This window comes from Myotis daubentonii, chromosome 3 (assembly GCF_963259705.1).
Source record: "Myotis daubentonii chromosome 3, mMyoDau2.1, whole genome shotgun sequence".
Taxonomy (NCBI): Eukaryota; Metazoa; Chordata; class Mammalia; order Chiroptera; family Vespertilionidae; genus Myotis; species Myotis daubentonii.
Window position 1 is genome coordinate 56485453 of NC_081842.1, and position 21553 is coordinate 56507005.

The 21553-nt window shown below is 48.0% G+C and overlaps 1 protein-coding gene across 12 annotated transcripts in view; it reads right to left on the reverse strand.

Moving 5' to 3' along the window:
• Positions 1–21553, reverse strand: part of KALRN (kalirin RhoGEF kinase) — a 646808-nt gene that overhangs the window by 11583 nt on the left and 613672 nt on the right. For all 12 annotated transcript variants that reach the window (XM_059687615.1, XM_059687614.1, XM_059687613.1 and 9 more), the window contains 7 exons: positions 15394–15421; positions 14259–14430; positions 13041–13162; positions 12324–12455; positions 10443–10607; positions 8692–8770; positions 1089–1289 (listed from right to left, as the gene is read on the reverse strand). In XM_059687615.1, coding sequence (XP_059543598.1) covers positions 1089–1289; positions 8692–8770; positions 10443–10607; positions 12324–12455; positions 13041–13162; positions 14259–14430; positions 15394–15421 — 899 coding nt within the window. The remainder of the gene's footprint in view (positions 1–1088; positions 1290–8691; positions 8771–10442; positions 10608–12323; positions 12456–13040; positions 13163–14258; positions 14431–15393; positions 15422–21553) is intronic.

The following is a 21553-nucleotide window of genomic DNA, read 5'->3' on the forward strand; positions in this document are numbered from 1 at the left end:
GAGAGAAACATCGATCAGCTGCCTCCTGCACACCCCCTATTGGGGATGTGCCCGCAACCAAGGTACATGCCCTTGACTGGAATCGAACCCGGGACCCTTCAGTCCATAGGCTGACGCTCTATCCACTGAGCCAAACCGGTTAGGGCAATAGGTATAATTTTGATTCATTCACACTGGACAGCTACTGTTGTGTTGGCTGTTGTCAATTTTTTATTTGACAATCTAAGGGAAAAGAGATCAGTGCCCCTAACTAAATAGTCAGGTATTGCATGTTTTAAAATTCTTGCAGCACACCAGTTGAAAATCGCTGAGCTAGACCAAGAAGCACACAAGAGCAAGACTAAAATGACAGTTGTAAGCTGTAAGTGCAGGTGCTTCTCTACTGAACAGAGGTTCTGTGGAGCCGAACACAGCATTGGCCTTCGGTGCCAACGTCTGTCTCCTCCCCTGGCCGGGTCTCATCAGCACCAATCTGATAACATTTCTGTGAGGGCTCAGCACTGCTGAAAAGACTTTCTTTAGTCTCTGTAAAGTCTTTCTACAGCACAGAGCATGCTCTCTATCCTTAGCTTGGGGTAGTGGTGAGGAGAATGGGACCTCACTACCTTATTTGATGTCTTCTGTGGCCAAAATAGATGGTTGCCTGAGTCCCTAGAAAATCTGGAATGAGTGGGACATTTCGAAGCTAAGGTTCCCCCCTTAAAGGAATTTCTTCGATGGTAGATGGGATGCGATGGCATTGGATTGATGCACAAACCTTCTCTCATTTCAACCGCAGCCCTGTCGATAAGCCTATTGTCCATCAGGTTTTTCTAAACTGCCCAGCTCAAGAGTCCACAATAGAAAGAAAATGAAAACTGAGTGAGAGAGATGTGGGTTTAAGTCCCAGCTTTTCCAATTCCTACCTTTAAGGGGCTTCCTTATCCTGGATTTTCTAAAAAATGGGAATAACATTTTTATAAACTGGAGGGCAGAGGGCATGTGCTATATAGAACACTTTGTCACCTAAGACACTGTGTTAGAGACAACTGCCAGTAAATAACCCAACCAGCTGGGGACCACCTTAGGGAGACAACGCCTGTACTTACAGTTCCAGAATCAGGATGTAGGACGTGGGAGACTCGTAGGTGTCGTGGAGAGTGATGTACTGTGGGTGCTGCAGGTGCTGGAGGAGGGCGGCCTCATGGGCAGCCTGCTCTTTCTTCTTCATTTTTTTGCTGACGAATTTCACAGCAACATCTTTGCGGGTGGCTTTGTGGATGCACTTCTTCACGATGGAGAAACGGCCCCTGGGAAACAGAAGGGAGAAAGCATTTTGTCAAGATTCATTAGTCAACTGGGTACTAGCTTATTCAAGGAAGTGTGATGTTTTCGCTCAAGTGGTCAGATAGTAACATTTTATTAGAAATTCTATTTTCCTGTACAGTGGCCGCCCTGCCCCCTTCTCCAGGGGAATAGATTCCAAGACCCTCAGGGGATACTGAAACTGCAGACTGTACTGAGCCCTACATATACCATGGTTTTCCTATACATGCTTACATTTTTTTTACATAAAGGAAGCACTTTATGGCTTCTCTTTGGTGTGTCTGAATTGCTAGCATCACTACTCTTGAGCTTTGGGGCTATTATTAAATAATATAAGGGTTAGTTGAACACAAGCACAGTGATACTACAACAGTTGATCTGATAACCCAGATGGTGCCTAAGTGGCTAATGGGCAGGGAGCGTACACAGCGTGGAGATGCCGGACAAAGGGGTGATTCATGTATTGGGTGGGACGGAGTGGGATGGTGGGAGATCTCATCAAGCTACTCTAAACAGGGCATAATTTGAAACTTATAAATTGTTTATTTCTGGAATTTTCCATTTGATATTTTCAGGCCACAGTTGACCATGGGTAAATGCAACTGTGGAAAGTGAAACCATGGATAAGGGGGGACTACTGTATTTTTCATTACAATGTTATCATTCAGAAACACCATTTTTCCTTCCGTAGCATTTTAGGCTTCTTTGAGATGCAAAAATATTTTTCCGTCATTTTCAACATCAACCACAGGTTCAGTTTTCTTTTCTAAATAGAATGTCTCTCTATATAAAAGGATATGCTAAGTGTCTGACTGTCCAACTGGTCACTATGATGTGCGCTGACCACCAGGGGGCAGACGCTCAATGCAGGAGCTGCCGTGATGCGTACTGGCCATTTACAGAGAAACGGCATCGAGGACCTGGTGCCCACAAAACAACACTTGGCTTCGCCCCATTGGGACTTAGGCCCTGCCACCACCCCAGAGCAACACCCCACCAAATCACAGCCAATGCTGCCAAGGCCCCATGGCATAAAATGCAGCCCAGAGCCCAGCCCAGCCCAGCCCAGAAGTGGTCGCTGTGGGTGCTGGGTAATGACGTCACATAGCAACACCCGGCTTCTTCTCCCTAGCGACTAGCCTCCTTGGAGTTTCTTCAGCCCAGGAACACGACTTGCTTTATAGCCAGGTGGAAACATTTTACACTTTAACCAAATGTCTGTGAAGTGTTTTCCCATGCCTCATCTCATTCGATCCTCACAGAAGTCCTGTAATAGGTAGATAGGAGACTCAGAGGAATCCTATTTTCTTTTCATTAGCCGGAAAATGGAGATTTAGAAAGCTTAGAAACTTGACCCGGCTGAAAAGAAGTAAGAAATGGTGGACCTTGAAAATGACTTTAGGTTTTCTCACTGTGCAGAATATAGTCAAACAGTGCTGCAGTTTAATATTTTACCCTTTGTTCTTCCTGTGTGATCTACAATAATAATCTGCTTTGTGTTGATATTTACTGCTGTGTTGCTGACAATTACCTGAAAGAGAAGTTGGGGTGCTTCACTGGCCTGGAAAAAGTTTAGCTAAATCAGAAAGCAGGTCTAATTAAGCAAGTTTATCTATATATATAAAGCTCTCGCTAGCGCCAATCACACGTGTATGTTTCGATCTGTCACTGTTGATCATGAATTTGGTTGACACTTCTATTATAGAGAAAGGGCGAATAGTGATATTAAAATATTTCTTCTAATTAATTTCCTTTCAATGTGCACGAATCTGTGCACCAGGCCTCTAGTATTTCTATAAAATACAATGATAACAGTAACAATGTTAAAAGAGGAATTCTACTTATAATATTTTAAAAAACATTTTAAAGAGGCTATTTTTAATTTAATTTTATATTTATTGTTTTTAAGGGAAATTTCTAATATACACAACAATAGAAAGGACACTATATAGATGTTCTATACACCTAGCAGCCCACTTCAATAATTATCAACATTTTGCCAACCTTATTTCATCTATTCCTTTCCTGCCTTTTGCTTTTTTTGAAGTGTTTTAAGCAAAATTCATATAACATCTTATTTCACTCATTAATACTTCAGCTTGCATCTTTACTTGACAAAGACATTTAACAAGTATATAACCACCATTCTATTTTTACATCTACCAAAATTAACCGCACTTAAAGGAAATGTTCTCAGGCTCAGCTGTAGCCCTATGGAGGGTAGTCAGAGAGTGAAATAGAAGGAGCGGGTCGGGGTGATCAGCAATGGAAGCAAAGAAAGAGAGGGTCAAAGAGGTGACAAGCCAGTGCCATCAAGGCTGTCCATGAGGTGCCCTAATCCATGAATAGAGGAGTGGACGGTCTAAAGAGCAGTTCATTCCCTTAGCTGAAACAGATACATCTGACACCACCATGGCCATGACCAAGACTGTCCAACTAACTCCCTGACCTGGCTCTGTGCTCACCAAGCAACTTTCTGATAATAATTGTGGGTTGTTTTTTGTTGTTGTTTTTGCTTTTTTTTTTTTTGCTATAGATTTTCTCCCAAAAGAAAATGTGCTAATCAATAAAACAAGTATCAGGCAAATAGTTATTGAATGTCTATTAATGCCAGACACCATTCTTGGCCCAGTGAGCAAGTATTTGGTCAAATTGGAAGTTCTATTTTACATCATATATTACCACAGTATCATTCTGGCAGTTTGAGTAGGATAAGGCAGTGCTTCCAGAGGACCTTGAGTGCTGAGGACAGATCGCCTGACTTTGTGGCCATGTCGAAGTCCTGCTGCCTTCATTTTTGTTTGTGTTGGTCAAAGTTATGCATCCCCATGGTTTACAGTCAGTTAGCTTTACAAGGTTTGCTATTAAAAACAACAGTGTCCCATCATCCCACCATCTCTGTTTGTCCTACCCCAGAGGCAGTTTAATATACAAGTTTAATTATTTTAGCTGATTATTTAGATGTTTGCTTCTGTGACTCTAAATACAGTATGTTTTGAGTGACTACTTGCTTTTTTCAGTTTGTTACCATCCGCTGACATCCCACTCTTTCCTCCCTCTGTCTCCACCCCACAGCCACTTTCCCCATCCCCTGTCTCCCAGCAGAATTACATTGTTATCAATGTTTAGTATTTACATTCCTGGAACCACATCAGTGCTATTCACAACTGAACATCTAGGAAACTATGCATATCTTTCCTTTTTACAGTAGAATGCGTTCTTCAATCCGTTCCAACAGAGTGCATGGGGAATACGTTGAGACGTGTGCATCTCAAACGTGCTTATTCTACCCACATTTACTTGATTGCTAGTTTAGCTGAATAATTCTAGGTGGAAAAGAACTCATTTACAATTTTGAAGCACTTATTCTGTTGCCTTCTAACGTCTACTGTAATGGAGGATGTGAGCTGTCAATGTCCAGAGCATCATAATCCCTAGTCCCTGCGATACGTCCCTGATAAAGGCAGTCAGCCCTCTCCTCATTGAAATTTCCCTCCGTCTTTGGCTCCTGTGGACCCTTTGTGTGGTTCCTCTGGCCAGAAAGATGGGATTCCCTGAGTGTGAGCTTCCTGCATCATCAGAGAGTGCTGTGTGAGTGCCCTTGGGGCAGAGCAGTGAGAGGAAGAAGTGTGTGTGGGGATGCGACAGGGGAATTTCCCTGTGCTCCTAGGCTCAAAGGGACCCCTCACCCTGTCTTTCGGCCAGAAAGGCAGCTTTCTCTCGGAGCGCTTCCTCTCTGAGCATGCCACAGTGTCCTGATTTGGCTCACCTGTGGGGCAAAGGCGAAAAGAACAAATAGAAAACTCACAGCCACTGCCCTTGTCTTTTGTCAAGTGTTGACTTCCCCAATTTGCCTGTTTGTGTGTGTTTTTTTTCCAGAATTCTCAAATAGTTGCTTTTTTTGTATTTTCCCCAGGGATTCTAGTTGTAATTCAGTGGGAGAGAAAGGCTGCAATGGGCTTCCTCCATCTTGGCTCCTTGTAAGAATTGGGACTAACGAGCTATCTGAAAGCTCTGAGTGTGGGTAAGAGCTGGGTCCTCAGCACCCAGCGCGCACGCAGTCTCCTCACCGCCTGACTGGAGCAGGGATCTGCCCTCACTGTGCTGGTGTCCCTGAGGACAGAGGCTGCCTGCTCTGCTCTCTGCAGAGGACAAGCCTCTGGCCTTCCCTGGCTGGAGGAGGACATCACACAGCAGCCTGCAGCTGGGAGGAGATGGGAGCCACAGCGTTTCCTCACACAGAGCTCAGCCAATCCTTCCGACCTTAGCATCCTCTTCACACCTGTTTCCAGAGGTTGTGGGTGCTGCCAGCACCTGAGCCTCTGGGGAACTCCGCTGTAACAAGGGCTCCCACTTGACCCCACGTCTGACTTGGATTGGGTTTTCCCAGGTTATCTGCCACCCTCTCAACCTGTTTTTCTGCTTCTAATAGTTTATTGTTGTTATCTCTTCTTCTAACGTCCTTGTTCTTACGTTCCTGCTTTAAAAATTGTTTTATAATAGATTTAGTGAAGTCTTGGGAGGGAGTGAAAGGGTAGCCTGGTTCTGCAAGTTGCGAGTTTGACATGCTTGCACCAGTCAGCATTCCCAGGGCCTAACTCCCTGGCCTCCTTCAACGGCACTGGGGCCTAGATGGCTTATTTCCGGTTACTATGCCATGCTCTATGGATGGGCTATAGGAGTGAAGCTGTTTCTTTTTGCACCATGATTTTTATAATATTCATTACCAGAGAGTGATTTTTAAAAAGATAGTCATGTATGCTTGGAATTGCAGGTGTAGCTGTGATGGAGAAAGTGGGCTCATGTTTATGGCCCTGGCACATATATCTTTCATGTGTCTCCTGTATCTACATGTTTTATTTCCATCCTAGTAACATACAGCATGTTTAAAAGATCTTCTGAAAATATGAGGACTATCTTAGGGCTAGAGGAAATGTCGTAGGTTGTTGGAGATGTGATTTTTGAGAAACCACAGATGGCTTTTGTTACAGGATTCCAGGGCAGGAGGAATGGGAAAACTGAGACCGGAACATTAAAACAAAGCCAAACAGTGTGGGCAATTTGCAGCCAGTTTGTAACTAACAAGCCCTTATCTTCCCCAGCCAAGGACACGATGCAAATGGTTTAAAAAACTCCCTCAGGAGAGAATGCAGGAAGGCAGGGGGAAAGGAGAAAGGGAAAAAAGGGCCGTTTTACTCCCTAACCAGAGGAGCCAGCAGTCTTGAGGCTTGGCAAGATAAAGCTGCCAGGTGCTTCTCATGAATTCTGGGAAGGCCACGACAAAGTAAAAAGGGACCTTGAGGATGAATCTGTACCAAAATAGTCAGCAAAGGAATCTGAAACCTATAGACAGGACGGTATATAACCCCTCGGACCCCCACCCAACTTGCTCCTCAGATCAGCTGAGAGCCCTTCTGTGTTTCATAAGCCAAATGTGTAGGTTTGCATGCTTTGCTTTTTCAATAAAGGCGCATGCTCTAATTGTTTTACTACATTGGCTTTTCACAACGCAGTCAAGGTCTCTGGTATAAATACATTTATATGAGAAGACAAAGATGGAGGTTGGAGACAGGCCCCTCCCACTGACGCAGGGGGCTGTCCAGTACCACCTCCCTGGTGTCCTTGGGAGGGGTCGCTAACATTTTGAACAGATCGGAAAATTGATCTGTCCTTTGAGAAATACCAGAACATCCATCTCCTCTAGCTAAATCAGGCCTTAGCCTAAGGCCATCAGCAACTGGGGAGGAATTAACTGGGGCAGCCAGGTGATGGAACCCATTTGACCTGCTCATAATTAGGGTCATCGCTAGCTTCACAAACTTCAATATCACGGAGCAAACTAGACTTCAATCATGACTACAGCTTATTTTTGACAAAAATTGCTATGATGCAAAACAACAGAAGCTAGCAATCAAGCACAGGCTGAGAGTCAGGGAGCCCGGGGTTTGAATCCTGGCTCTGTGTTACTAGTGCGGGACCTCGAGGAAGTTACTTCCTTCCCCCTTACCGCCCCCCCCCCCCCGCCCCCCAGGACTGAGTTTCCATTTACTGGAAGTTTACTCAAACACTGTCCCAGTGCTCTAAGGATCAGGCTGTACAACTTTTGTATAATATCTGCACAGTATCTGGAACACTATAGATACTCAATAAGATCATCATCATCATCATCATCATCATCATCAACACACAAATTTTCATTGGCCTTTTGTCAGAGAAGACAGAAATGTGGAGCTAAAGTTGTTTTTTGGTGAAAGGTGCGATAATAAAAGGCAGTGGTTTACACTGTGACCACTGCCTAAAACATGGGAATTTCAAACATTTTGGCTGTTCCCACAATCTCTGTCAAACCACCCCACTTAGGAAATTTTAGGCTTCATTGAGATTCGTCAGCCAGAGTTGGCCATGATGGTCCATTGTCGGTGGGTGCTCTTTTTTTATACATCCGGGGTGGTGGGTGACTTCCAAGATCCACTACTCACATTTCCGCACTTAGACCACCTGGGGACTAATGCATGCACAAGGGACAACCATTTTCATTCCTTTCCATCAACTATATTTTGGTACAGGTGATACACTGTATTCATTATTGTGTAAGAAGTCATACTTTATCCTTTTTGTTTTTGAAGACACACTTTTCTAACCAAAATATACAGAGAGAGAGAGAGAGAGAGAGAGAGAGAGAGAGAGAATATGCATATGTGTGCAGCGAGAGAAAGAGAGGTGTGTGTGTGTGTGTGTGTGTGTGTGTGTGTGTGTGTGTCGGGTGATTGGACTAGAAAGGTCCGCAAAACAATGGGTTTGACACATGGTCATCCATAGAGACCTGAACCCAACAATTAGTATAATTAGTATAATTCTTCTCAAGGACTTATGGAACTTTTAATAAAAATTGACCACATACTACTCATAAAGCAAGTCCCAACAAAAATCAAAGAAACATATCTTACAGACCCGATTCTTCAACCACAATGCAATAAGTTACAATCGGTAACAAAAAGATAATTTGTAAAAATCTCATACATTTATAAATTTTAAAACATTTCTATTACAACTGGATCAAAGAAAAAAATCATAGGTGAAGGAAAAATCCTTAGGACTGAATGATAATGAAAATGCCGTATATCAACTGAGGAGATGTAGCTAAAATTGTACTTTGAAAAAAACGTTGAGCCTTAAATTCTTACGTTAGAAAAAAAGAAAGGCTGAGAGCTGACGCGTGAAGCCTCCAACTTAAGAAGTTAGAAAAAGTACAAGCGAAAATGTACATAAGTGCCCTAATATTTTCTTTAGAGAGAATGCATTGAATAAACAACAAACGCCGGTCATTATTCTGCTGGGATGTTGTTAAGTGCTCACGAACGAAGGAACAGAAAGCGGAGTCATTACCTGCCAATTTCATTCAGCTCAGTATAAGCTGAATCAAAATTTTCCTTCCAAGAGATGGTGGCACCATCAGCAGCAGCATCTTTGGGAGAGAGAGAGAATCCATGGAGGAGATTGAGGAAGTGACGGAGAATAACGAAAGGGCTAACAGAAAAGGCCCAGCATCACCCAAAGCAACTCTCAGGACTAAACACGCAGCCTAACTTGGTGGGAAAATGCCAGGATTCCCTGACAGGTTCTTTATAAAAATCTCATCCCAGGGGAACCTGACGTGGCACCCAGACTCCCGCCCTGTGCCGTCTACATCAGCACGGAAACTCGGGGACAGTCTGGAATGGAGCTTCTGGATCTGTTACTAATACATATTAGGTAGAAAAAACTAAAGGGGAGAGAGGAAACCGCGCTGAAGGCCTAGCAAAGCTGGTGAGGACTGGGGTGGTGGGGAGGACACAGCCGAGAGGGCCCGGGAGGAATTACGGGGCCAGGAAAGGACAAAAGGGAAGGAACGTGCTCAAAACATTCAAAGCCTGCCCTTCCTCACCCCGCTGTTCTCGGGCATCAATGAGCCCATCTCGTATATTGAATGACTTAGCTTAACCCCAAACACACACCTGAGCAGAATCTTTGCAGCATTTCCTTATATGACGTGTTAATTCCCTGGCAATGACTCGCATACGTGTGAGCGTAACACTACTGTGAATTTGTGTTGTCTCTGGGCACCAAGGCTCGCAAGAAGCAAACCATGAGTGGTGGTCGTCCCTGAGCACAGCCCCGCGGAGGCAGAAGGTGCCTACACCCTGACATCTGAGGGAAGAGACCCAGGCCAAGGTTTCCCAGGGAGTCCCAGGCCCACCGGAGCAAGGCCAGTGGGAGGGTGCTGAGCCAGCGGGGAGCATTTCCGGCTTCAGCTAGGGGCAGGGCTGTTGTCTTGGACCCCAGAAAGTTTCTGGAGCCACTCTTAGATTCTGGGACTCCTTTAACCTAGAGAGACACGGATTCATTGCCTTTTCAGTATAGAGACCTCCTCTCTCCACCCCAACACACCCAGCCCATTCCCCTGCACTGCCTCAAACCCCACTTCTCAAAAATGTTCTTAGGCCAACAGGTTTCCTCTCTCACAACGTCCTTGGGACCAAGGTGGCTTGGTGAGATCATGAACAGGTGGACAAAGTAAGAGCCTCGTATGTAAAACACTCATGTGTATTTGGTTATATGTGTGTCTTCGTAATTATTCAGCACATCCACATAAAAATGAACCCACATGAGAAGAGGTGTTTTGGGAGGGTAGAGGGTAGGGAAATGATCAAATCCTCCCACCAGGTTGCTTTTCTCTCCCCATTTTAAATCGGGGAGTGGGGGTGTCCCTAGTGTGTGAGGTACACTGCGCTGGCCAGTTCCCAGGGGAGAGGAGGGTTTGGTGTCCTGTCCTAGAAGAGGGGCAGATAGCATCCACGTGACGTGTGACATCTGCCTGCTCCTCTGGGTTCCTGGAGACACGCCCAGCGCCCAGGGAGCCGCAGGTAAACCCAGGGGAGGAGGGAGAAGGGGATCTAATGTTTGCTCCCAGACACTTGAAATCACACTTTACGGAAACACCCTTCACCAGGCCTCTGGACTGTGACTTGACTGAAGCCACGGAGCCAATCCAGGCCACCCACTGCACAGCAGCTGCCATGCAATGGGCAGACAGTGCCGGTGAGCGTGCGGGGCGCCTGGCCTCCACCCACTGGGGTGCGGGGCGTGGTGGGACTCACCGTACTCTGGAAGTCGCACGAACTCCGAGGGCTCGCTGGGGAGGCTGATCCCCCAGGGGTTGCTGGCACTGACTCTGAACTGATAAGGGCTCCCGGGGCTGAGGTCTTCGATGACGAGGTAAGTGTCCAAGGTCGACGCTACCGACTGCTGCCAGGCCTGGGAGCCTAGCGTGCAATTTCCGAGGAGAGAGAAAGAGAACAAGCCAGAGGGACATTGTTTCAAAGACCTTCAGCAAACAAAGAGAGGGAAATGGACACATTCTACTCAAAGGGCCGTTGTGGTCACTATGTCTGGCTCTGAAAGCCTGGGGCAACTCTGGCGGATCTGGGTTCAATATCTTAGAGAGGCGTGTGGAGGCAGCTGGCCTGCGGTTCTGTCCGTGTCAGCTGTGCACGTGAGAGTGAGGAGACACATAGGCCATGCAGAAGTTACGAGGAATGTGGGGCCGATTCTTCACGAGATGTCAGAAAACATAACATAAAAGCAACAATGAGAAAACAGGGTTTGGAAATGGCAACAAAATAGAAATGAGCACGTATTGAGCACCACTTGCTTATGAAGACCCGTGGGAGGCACCCTCCCCCCATTCTCTCACGTCACTTCCTCACTTAAATCCACAGAAACCCCAAGGTCAGGGGCATTCATCTCGCTGTACAGATGAAGAAACCGGGACTCGGAGAGATTGGATGATTTTCCTAACTAATGCTGCATAAATGCGAACTCTGTGAGACGTGCCTGTCGGCTCAGCGTGGATTTGTGTGGAGGTGGGAGACACAAGAGTAAGCAGCCTGAGGAAGATGCAGAAATAAACAGCTTTAAACTGCATGGGCCCCGTTTACCAGGAGAGAGAAGAGTTAAAATAATAGGAGTAATGAAACGCATGATTTTGGTTCTGGGTGCAAGCACTACTTTCCATTGTAATTCATTGTGGGGCTCAGAGATGTGTTGTTAACAATCCGCTCCCTGGCAACTTCTGATTTCAGCTAAGCAGGTGTCAGGCTCAGTTCTTAACAACTGCTGAAGAAATGCATGCACTTTAGCATGTAAATGCAACAAATTAAAAAACGGAACAATTTGTTAAAAAGTTACTATATATAATGATATATACAGGGTGACCCAAAAAAAGTATACGCACTTTAACAGCCGATAGTTCCAATTTTGAAACTGAAAAGCACTTGATAAACACTGACTTTATAACTATCCAAAGGGTGTGTATACATTTTTGGGGGACACCCTATATCAGGGGTGGAGAACATCGGGCCCACGGCCAAGTAAGGCCCATAAATCATTTGGTCTGGCCCTGCCAAGGCATTAGGGGTGAGTTAATTAAATGTTTGACCTAATGTAGCAGGCTAATGTTTAAGTTGGTAATTTTGTATGGCCCGAGAATGACATTATAAATATCCAAGTGGCTCTTGGCAGAAGAAAGGTTCCCCACTCCTGCTGTGTAGTGATCTCTACATTTTGTCAGGGGAGGGGGGTGGCTAAAGCTCAGCTCCTGCTCCCCTCCCGGTTGCTCTGGGAGAAAGATCACAGATTAGCAACCTGGCGACCTGGCTCTAACTCCAGCCTCCTGCTCCCTAACTCTCTTTAGGCCTTTGCCTCCTGGTCGGTGGAATGGGCGGACTTGTCTGGGTCACTGGGTGTGCTGAGCAGGGCAGTTCGGGTGAAGGCACTTAGAAACCCGCCGTGAGTCACCATTTTGTGGAAAACCCTGACTGGGTGTTTGAGATCCGAGAAGGCGCTGCAGTCTGGCACTGGAGCCATGGTGCCGCCTTGGGTGACACAAGAAGGAACAGCTGATGGAGGGCACGGAGACCATTGGTGTTACGGCTCTGCAGGCCTCGTTACAAGGAAGAGAGGACACACAGGTGGCCCACCTTCCTCTCTGTACTCCACGGTGTAGCCGGAGATGGTGCAGTTGCCGGTGCTGGCCGGGGGCAGCCAGCGCAGGATCACCGAGGTGCAGCTCCGCTCCTGGGCGATGGGGCGGTTGGGGGCCGCGGGAACACCTGCAGGACAGAGACAGGGTCCGGGCTATTTTTGCAGAACCAGGTCGTTTACACCAGGGTTGAATGCCACCCAGGAAACGTCACCTAACCAGCATCTCACATTTTTCCTGTGATGTTCTCCACCTTCCCCAGGTCCAGGGGAGGCCCGGGAGGCGCGCCTGGCTGTTGGAAATTCTACCCCCCAGACAGCAAAAATTCATTCTCTTCCTGTTTGCTGGAACTTTGCTTTGGAATTTTCACAATGGAATCCTCCCCCTCTCCCCCCCCCCGCCCCCCCCTCCAGTTTTCAGGGAGCCCTGGTAATGCCGCTGGAATGCTTGACCCACACAAATCATAGAGATGAAGAGTAGGACAGCGCTGCCACGGGCTGGGGCAAGGAGGATGGGGAGTTATTTAACTGGTACAGTTTCAGTTTTGCAAGAGAAAACGAGTTCTGGAGCTTGGCTGCGCAACAGTGTGAATGGACTTCACACTATGGAACTGGACACCGGAAGTTGGTCAATATGGTAAATGCTGTCATGTGCATCTTACGACAATAAGCATATGTTTACAGCATAAAACACGTTTAACGGAGAGAGTCTGTACCTTGCACCTTCACCGTGGCGGACGTGGACGCGGTGCCGTGGTCATTGGCTGCTATGCACGTATAAATCCCGCTGTCTTGAGGCATCAGATTACAGATCTTCAGGGTGATTTCTCCGGACTCACTAGGGAGACCAAAAGGAGGCCTCAAGCGTCAATCAGGAGACAACTGATGGCGAAGGGTTGGCACCTGGTGTGCTGAGCGGACTCAGGCCCAAGGCGGGTCCAGTTCTGTTACCCGCCCTGGGTGACCGCCTCACCTCCCTACATTCTCACTTCTTTTCAGGGGAAAAATTCTCGCCATGCCTATCTCTCAGGTTTGTTGTATGTGAGGGATAGGGATAGAAAAAAGAGCAAAACAAGATAAGAACTAAAGCATGGTTTGAAATCTATCAAGTCTTATACAAGCCCTGGCTCACAGTATGACTCGTATTATTACCACCAGCAACTTTCTTCTAAAATATTTTCAGCCTCATGGATCCATAATGAATGGTACCCCCCCCCGGCCCCCCAAATGGAAAGACTGAAGAATGAAAATGTTCCAGTATTTCAAATTCCACACATGGGACTTTCAAAATGACTACGTGAATTAAACAGAGCAAATTCCTCCACTAAAGGATAACTTTCCCCATAGCCCACTCTGGGGTCCAGGACGGCACCTGGGAAAGCTGCAGAGAGGGCCACGCGCAGAAGTCCCTGTCAGCCCACTCTCCCCTGGCTCTCACAGACATGGTGATCATGGTCCTCATCACACTCGCTCACACTTACCACTGAGATGTCAGGACCTGGCGGGCAGGCTCTGCTGGGAACACGTTTCTCTCTCTCTCTCTCTCTCTCTCTCTCTCTCTCTCTCTCTCTCTCTCTCTCTCTCTCTCTCTCTCACACACACACACACACACACACACACACGAAGTTAATAGATGAAAGTATCTCCTCACTCCGAGGAGTCTCTCCCACAGTCTTTCTTATGCATGGAGGGCTCGTTACTGCTTGCCCACCGTGAGCAGTAGTCCACAAGGAAGCTCATAATTAGTAGCAATAAATATGACCAGGAAGATGGGGAGGCAGTCGGCCAGGTTTTGTTAAACACCCTTTTTGCATAGAAGCACGCTGTGGTGCTGAGGGGGGTGGTGCTGCGGGGGGTGGTGCTGAGGGGGGTGGTGCTGCGGGGGGGGGGGCGGTGCTGCGGGGGGGTGGTGCTGAGGGGGGCGGGCTGCTTACCAGGAGGAGACGCTGTACGTGGCTGAGCTGCTGTCAGTGTCGAGGATGTTCTGGTCTGGCCCCTTCCAGGTGATGGTGGGCTTCGGCCGCCCGCAGACCTTGCACTGCAGTGTCACTGTGTCCCCAAGCAAGCAGGTCACATCCACTAAGGGCACAAGGAATTCTGGGGCCACTGCAGTCAAATGGACATAAATTCACATCATTCGGAACTGGGAACAAACAGCCACTTTACCACACCTGACTCTCGTTTCCCACCCATGATGCATAACGACTCAGATAACCTTCGCTTAACACTGTCGAGTCGCCTGTGCCCCACGAAAAGGTATTTTAAAGGCAACAAGTGTTTATTGTGACAAAAAATTAGAAAATACAGGTAAGCAAAGAGGAGAAAAAGCTTCGTGATGTCATGATTCAGAGGTAAGTACTGTGAGCATCTGGTATAGGTGCTCCTAGGTTTCATGTCCACGCACGTGGTCTTACCAAACTTGAATCCCATTACCCACACTGTACCTGTGGTCTTCCCACCCTAACAGTTCGTCATAAACACACTTCCCCATCTAAGTACAGCCCGGCCTCACACTGTTTAAAGCAGTGGTTCTCAACCTTGGCTGCACATTAGAATCACCTGGGAATCTTTTTAAAATCCCGATTCCTGGGCCTCATCCTCCGGAAATTCTGTTTCTTTGTTATGGGGTGGGGCCACAACATTAGTAACAACGAAACAGAATTTCCGGAGGATGAGGCCCAGAAATCAAGATTTTTTTAAAAAAAATATATTTTATTGATTTTTCACAGAGAGGAAGGGAGAGAGATAGAGTTAGTTAGAAACATCGATGAGAGAGAAACATCGATCAGCTGCCTCTTGCACATCCCCCACCGGGGATGTGCCCGCAACCCAGGTACATGCCCTTGACCGGAATCGAACCTGGGACCTCTCAGTCCGCAGGCTGACGCTCTATCCACTGAGCCAAACCGGTTTCGGCCAGAAATCAAGATTTTAAAAAGATCCCCAGGTGATTCTAATGTGCAGCCAAGGTTGAGAACCACTGGTTTAAAGGCTCCATTTCTGTGCTGGGTTTGCATAAATGATTGAGCCAATCCCCGTGCTCTCAATTCTACCACTTTTCAAACTCACCTTCTTGGATGAAATTTGGATTTAAGATCTGAAAAACAAAAAGAAACAGAAAATTGCTGAAGTCCTAACCCAGTATAAGAGAACGGAGACTTTTACCCTATTGAGTAAAAAGAAGCACAGGTTAGGGAGAGCAAGCCCAGAGCCCAGCCTCCGTGGTTTGTGACCGTGTCTCCATCACAGTGAGACGAAGGGCCCTGGCTTACTCTCCTGTCTACTCTGGTCGGTGCAATTCCTCTGGGTGCCCAGGTGCAGGCGGGGCTGTGCTGGCCACAGCAGGCCTTCTCCACCGCCTCAGCTGCTCTTCTCCCTGCCACGTGTGTGCCCACCCTGCCCACCCTGTTCGGCACCCACTCATGTATTGTGATGGCATCGATTCTTTCCAGATTCATGAATTTTCAAAAACAGAGGACCTGACATTTATCCACTTGGAAGGGTCAATGGCATGAACCACTAACCACGAACCTAGTGGTTTTCTTCCAAACGGATTCACCCCCCAAAGCAGGGAAACGTCTCCCCAAGCAGCTACATGCCCATCCCTCTTGTCCCCAGCACGGCCTCCTGCATCCCAGGCCTCCATAGGGCAACTCAAGAGCCACTGACCTAAGGGTTTGAGCCCTTTGGCTGCAGAGGGGAGAAAACGGAGACTTGGGCCGACTAGACTTGTCTGGTGCCAGGGCCAGTTGGCAGAGGCACCAAGGGAGCTCTTGGCACATCCCACGCTGACTGCCTCGTGACAACATGGGTCTTCTCAGAAAGAAACACCTTCCAGCCTCGCCATGCGGAAAAGCTACCTTTCCTCAGGGGGCGGAAGCCTCGATTTCTCTCCCATCTTTGTATGACCTCTAACCAAGCAAGTCCTGGTCATCCTGCCTGGCAGGGGGACCCCAACAGGGCCTTCGGAGTCAGAGAGGCTGGGCTCATCTCTTCTATTTAATGTGATTTCATGCTAATTACTTGAAATATATTAGCATCGATTTCATCTACTATAAAATGGGAATAAGTAATGCTTCGTGCAAAGTATTATGAAAAATAATTTATGTCAAGTGCTTAGCACTATGCTTGACAAGAACAAGTCTTCAATGACTTTAAATACAGATGATCTCATTCTGATCATCCCTCTTCTGCTAAGCAGCTTATTGTGGCAACGGCTTAGCTCTAATAACTTATCTGGCAAACTCTTCTTTTCTTCATAGTGAAGCCGGAAAGCTGATGTGCCGTACAAACAGCCCCGGGGCGTTCACACTTAGCGCCCCGTATGTACACCGGAGGGGAACATGGCTTCTGTGTGCTCCTCCCTACACAGGCAGCTGGATGCCCTTGGGAACAGAGTTGTGCGTCCTGCTCCGGGTTCCTCTCTGCAGACCCGATGCCCAGGATGCTACCCAGGTTTTCAGGAAGCAGGCTGCCCAGCAGGCCTGTGATGCCAGGCCTGGGGCTGAGCGGCCCGCGACTGGTCACTGCAGCACCCTCTGCTGGTCTCGAGAGACCACTCACACCACTGTCTGGCCTCCCTTTAATTGTTGGTTCTCAATCTTTGACCTGGACAGCTTGGAAAACACAGAAAGACCGATGCCAGGGCCTCACGCCCAGAGATTCTGTTTTAATTAGTGTGTGCGTCGGGGGGATCCAGGCAGCGGGAGCTCTGAAAGCTGCCTCAGGTGCATCAACATGCAGCCCGGTTTGAGAGCTCCGGAAAGTTCCCTCAATTCAAGGGAACTGCTCTCAGAGAAAGCACTTCCTGCCCCTGAGGCTCTCCTGAGGTGGGGTGGGGTGGGTGGGGATGGGGTAGGATAGGGGTGGGGGTATGTGGGGGGTAGGGGTGTGTGTGGGGATTTGGTAAAAGCTTCTGCCTTCCCTACATCTAAGAGACTCTGCTATGTGAGGAGACATGTAGGGGACTGCCCCTAACCATGGGGGGCAGCGCCCCATCATTTGTCGGGGGTGCTAAGGAGGCCATGCATTTACCCGCCTGGCTTAGGTTGAGGCAAAGAGAACAACATCCGAACCAGCCATCTCACAGCCACAGAACAAGAGACTAAGAATAGCGTGTGAAGTCCCCAGTGGTTTTCTCAGGATGAGATAAAGGGCGGCTTTCCCCCCATTCAAACAACATTCGCCGTCTCTTCTGGGCCGGCGTAAGGTTTCGTGGACACGGAGGTGTGGGCCATAGGCCCTGCCCTCAGGATTTGGAGAATGTTGCCTGGATGTGGGTGATACTTTTCTTTCTCTTCTTACCCGGCCTTTCCAAACATTCTTCAGTCAGAATGTCTCACTTCTTAATAACTTTTCTTTCAAGGAGAAAAGGCGCAGCCAGAGCCATGGACTGTAGGCTCTTCAAGGACAGGAGCCACTTGTCATTCCCCTTGTACCTCAGGCCCCAGCGTGGGGTCTGCCTCGCTCCGAGCATCGCAGGCATGCTGGCCGAATGAGTGTTTGATCTTTGTTCTCATTTCAGTTCTCCTGAGAATTGAGGACTGGTTCACAAATAGGACCTGGAAATAGGGCCAAATGGTCCATAAAATAATCCCTTCTGCTATATTGCAATTTACCAGAGCCTGTTTTCAAACACAGGTGGCAGGCAAACTTTTTGGGAAGTGATTAAAAAGCAACAAAACCGGTTGCCTCTGAGAGAGGAGGTGTCTGGGCACGAGGGGTTGTGAACTCTGAGCAGACAGAACTCGAAGAACCCAGACCCTAAGCCAGACCAGCTCTCCTGCCTTGGAAACATTCTTAAAGCAGCTCGGGCCTCGGTTGTGTCTGTGACTTGGGGACAATAATGCCCACCTGGAATGGTGTTGGGTGGGAGGACTCATTCACTGATGAGGGTTTTTGTGAGCTGACCCTTGGTCAGGTGGTGGTGTCCGGCAGGGAGGAAGGCAGACATGCTCGCTGCCTTTCCTTGGGAATCCGCTGTTGAGTCTATGGAATTAAACGACATGGGTTCAGTGGCCGGGTGGGGCCTGGCTGGTGTTACTGACCAGCCTTCCACAAGCATGAAGCACGGCCCTCACCCTGCCCCACCCACCCCCACTCCATCAGAAGGACTCTGGTAAAAACAATTTGGGAATGTGGCCAACTTTGCTCAGTGGCCTGTCTTTCCCATCCCGATGGGAATCCAAAGGAGCAAGACAGGGAGTCCACGCAGGGGCCTCTGAGAGGACACAGATGACCGGTGGGAGAGATGAGTGGCAGTTCCCAGGTTATAAAATTGTACGTGGGGTTCACACCAGGCACTGTGCAGCACTTTTATAAGACAGCACCCCCACTGCTGCTTAGAGGACTTCTCGCCTTCTTTCTCGTTCTCATCACAACGCCAACTGCGGTAAGTACGTTATTAAACACGCGCACTGGTTAGAGAGCAGGTCCTCCCGGCCTGGGTGCAGGCTTCAGTGGGGAGGTTGGAGAGAAAGGTGGCCAATAGGCTTTATTGCAGGTTCTCTATCTACAAGGGCTGGGGGGGAGGCGCCTGTCCTGATTGCGCTGCACGAGGCTGGCCCAGGTACTGCTGGGAATGGTGACAACGGCACTGACTTGTGCAGCCTTCCGGAGTCGGCACAGGCTACTCACAGCCTCCTTCATTGCCCCCCCCACCCCCCCTGGGGAGGAAGTGCCGCACAGGGGCCGTTTACTTCTGTTTCCAGATGCGACAGGGAAGTCCATGTAAGATCCAGGAGACGGTGCAGAGGACTGGCCCTGACCGCTCCTTCCGCCACGGCGTTCGGTGCAGAGGCAGGGTTTTGGGAAAAGTGTTGTGAAAGTTAGTCACTGATGCCAAAGGCCTACCTGCTCACCTTTGCTCTCCAGCCCATCTCTACCCAATCCTCCTCGTTAAACTCCTCCAGCAAGGACCAGGAGCCTGGGCAAACCCATGCTCATGATTTCGTTAACTTTGACTCTGGGTTGTGTCCATAGAAGATTCCTCCTCCTTTGTCTTCTTTCTACGTGGAAGCAGATCCGAACGTGGACTGGAGGAGGGTTGTGACCGCCTCTCACGCTGTAGTGTAGGAGCCTCTGTATTGGTCTATGGCTCCCTATGGACGGACGTCAGGGCCCAGGCGGGCAAGGACCGTGTGTTGTTGAGTGTTAATGCCTCAGAGCCAGGCACATATTTGTCAGAGCCAGGGAAATGTAAAGGGGTGGGATCCTAATTCCGGGGAGGAGAGGGGAGAAAATGTGTTGCACGAACTTGGGTGTTTTCCTATTCCCATTACTTGGAATGTGACTTGCTCTGACTTCACCGCCGGCCCGTGTGTTGACTCAGCCAGCAGTGCTCTTCCCTCCTCCATGCTCTTCCCATAGCCCTGACCACGTGCCCATCTACCCTAGCATCTTCCCTGCAGTTACTGCCCCACGAGGCTGTGAATCCTTTAGAGATGGCCACCCTTGTACATGTCCCATGTACCACTTGTTATGCTGCTTAACAGAGCATTTTGCACATAGCAGGAGGTCAAGTATTTGTTGAAGCAAATTCATGGAGGTCACACAATTAGCAGATAAGGACACTGGCCTCCTGACCGCCTTGTCTAACGATCACTGCTCATGTGTGAAGGGACCTGAGGTGTCAGGCTGGGACCTGAAGGGCTCATTGTAAGCTGCCCTGTTTCTTGAAACCGAATGCTTCCCTTCCTTAGGAACAGTCTAGGGGGCCGTGCAGAGTGGCAGACGGGAAAGGGGGAGAACTGGAACCGAAGACGGATGTGGTGGTGGGGAAAGGTGACACTCTTTATGTGAAAGGCACATGCTCTCTCTCTGGGAGACCAAAGGCCAGAGGACGGGCCTGGCATAGACCACGTGGGGAAGGGCTGCTGAGGACCCGGGTTTATTTGAACAGCAGAGGGCGGCAGGGGGTAGTGCTTCCTCCTGGATGAGGAAAACCACCACCATGTGGTCCATCGCCCCTTCGTTCTTCCGGCTGGAGAGAACACCAGTGTCTCCTGGATTTTCCTTCAAAGTGGGAGGGCAGGGAGGTAGCCAGAGAGAATGACAGGTAAAATCAACCAGCACCAAGGAGCAAGCTGAGCTCTGAAGACATCGTGAGCCTATTTTTCTTGCCAGTCAATCAATGCCCACGATTCTGACTCGACGTCCTGACAGTGAGGCTGAAATCTGTCTAGAAGAGCAGGTAACCACCGGCTCCAGAAAATCGCCCCACCCCACCTTTTCTAAACCCTCAGCACCAGCCACAAAACACAGTCCAAAGCTACACAGCGAGAACGCGACAGGAATAAACATGGTCAAAAGAAACTCAAAATAAATGCCCTAAACTGAACTCAGCTGCTCAGATGAACCAGCATTTCTATTCTCTGCCTCTTCCTTCTATGCCCTTTGTGCTGGTTCATGGGAATCTGTGTTCAGAGGAGGAGGGAAAAGGGTGTTAGATGATTTTAGGTAACGAGAGTTGGCGATTAAATGAACAGATCTAAGAAAAACAATTTCTAAAAATTTAGGTATGATTTCTGGTTTGGAGGTTTAACCCTTGATGTTTTCAAACTGGCCAGACCAGACATGATTTTCTGAATTTTTAGAAAATAGCTTTCTAAATGTTTAGAAAATCTTCCTACCTCTGCTCATTCCTAAATGAACACAAGCTGCAATTGGACACACGTAAATGCAACTCAATCCCAAACGGCAATAGAACTGTCTCTAAACTGGTTTCTTACTTCCCAACTCTTTTCATTATCACTTACTTCTAAGTATTTCTTCTTCAACTTTGATTTATCTCTTTGACCTAATTGTAATAGAAATACCTTATAATTTCTAAACATATGAGATTTTAAAAAATTATCGTTTTGTTACTGATTTCTCACTTAATTGCATTGTGGTTGGAGTAGTTGGCCCATATGATACTGTTTCCTTGATTTTTTTAAATGAGACTTGCTTTAAGAGTCAACTTTTGTAAAATGTTCCGTGGCTTCTTAAGAAGAATGTGTATGTATTAATTGTTGGGTGCGGGTCTCTGTGGATGGCCACGGGTCAAGCACATTGTTTTATGGAGATTTCTATTCCAAATCCCTCTCCCAGCCCTCCTTGCTATTTTGGTTGGAGAACATCGAGTGTGTCCTCAAAAATCAAAAGGATGAAAATGTGACTTTTAGCAGAATGAAAAAATCTATAACCCGTCCCACAAAACAGTTGAGGGGAAAAGAATGCAAGAAGGAGG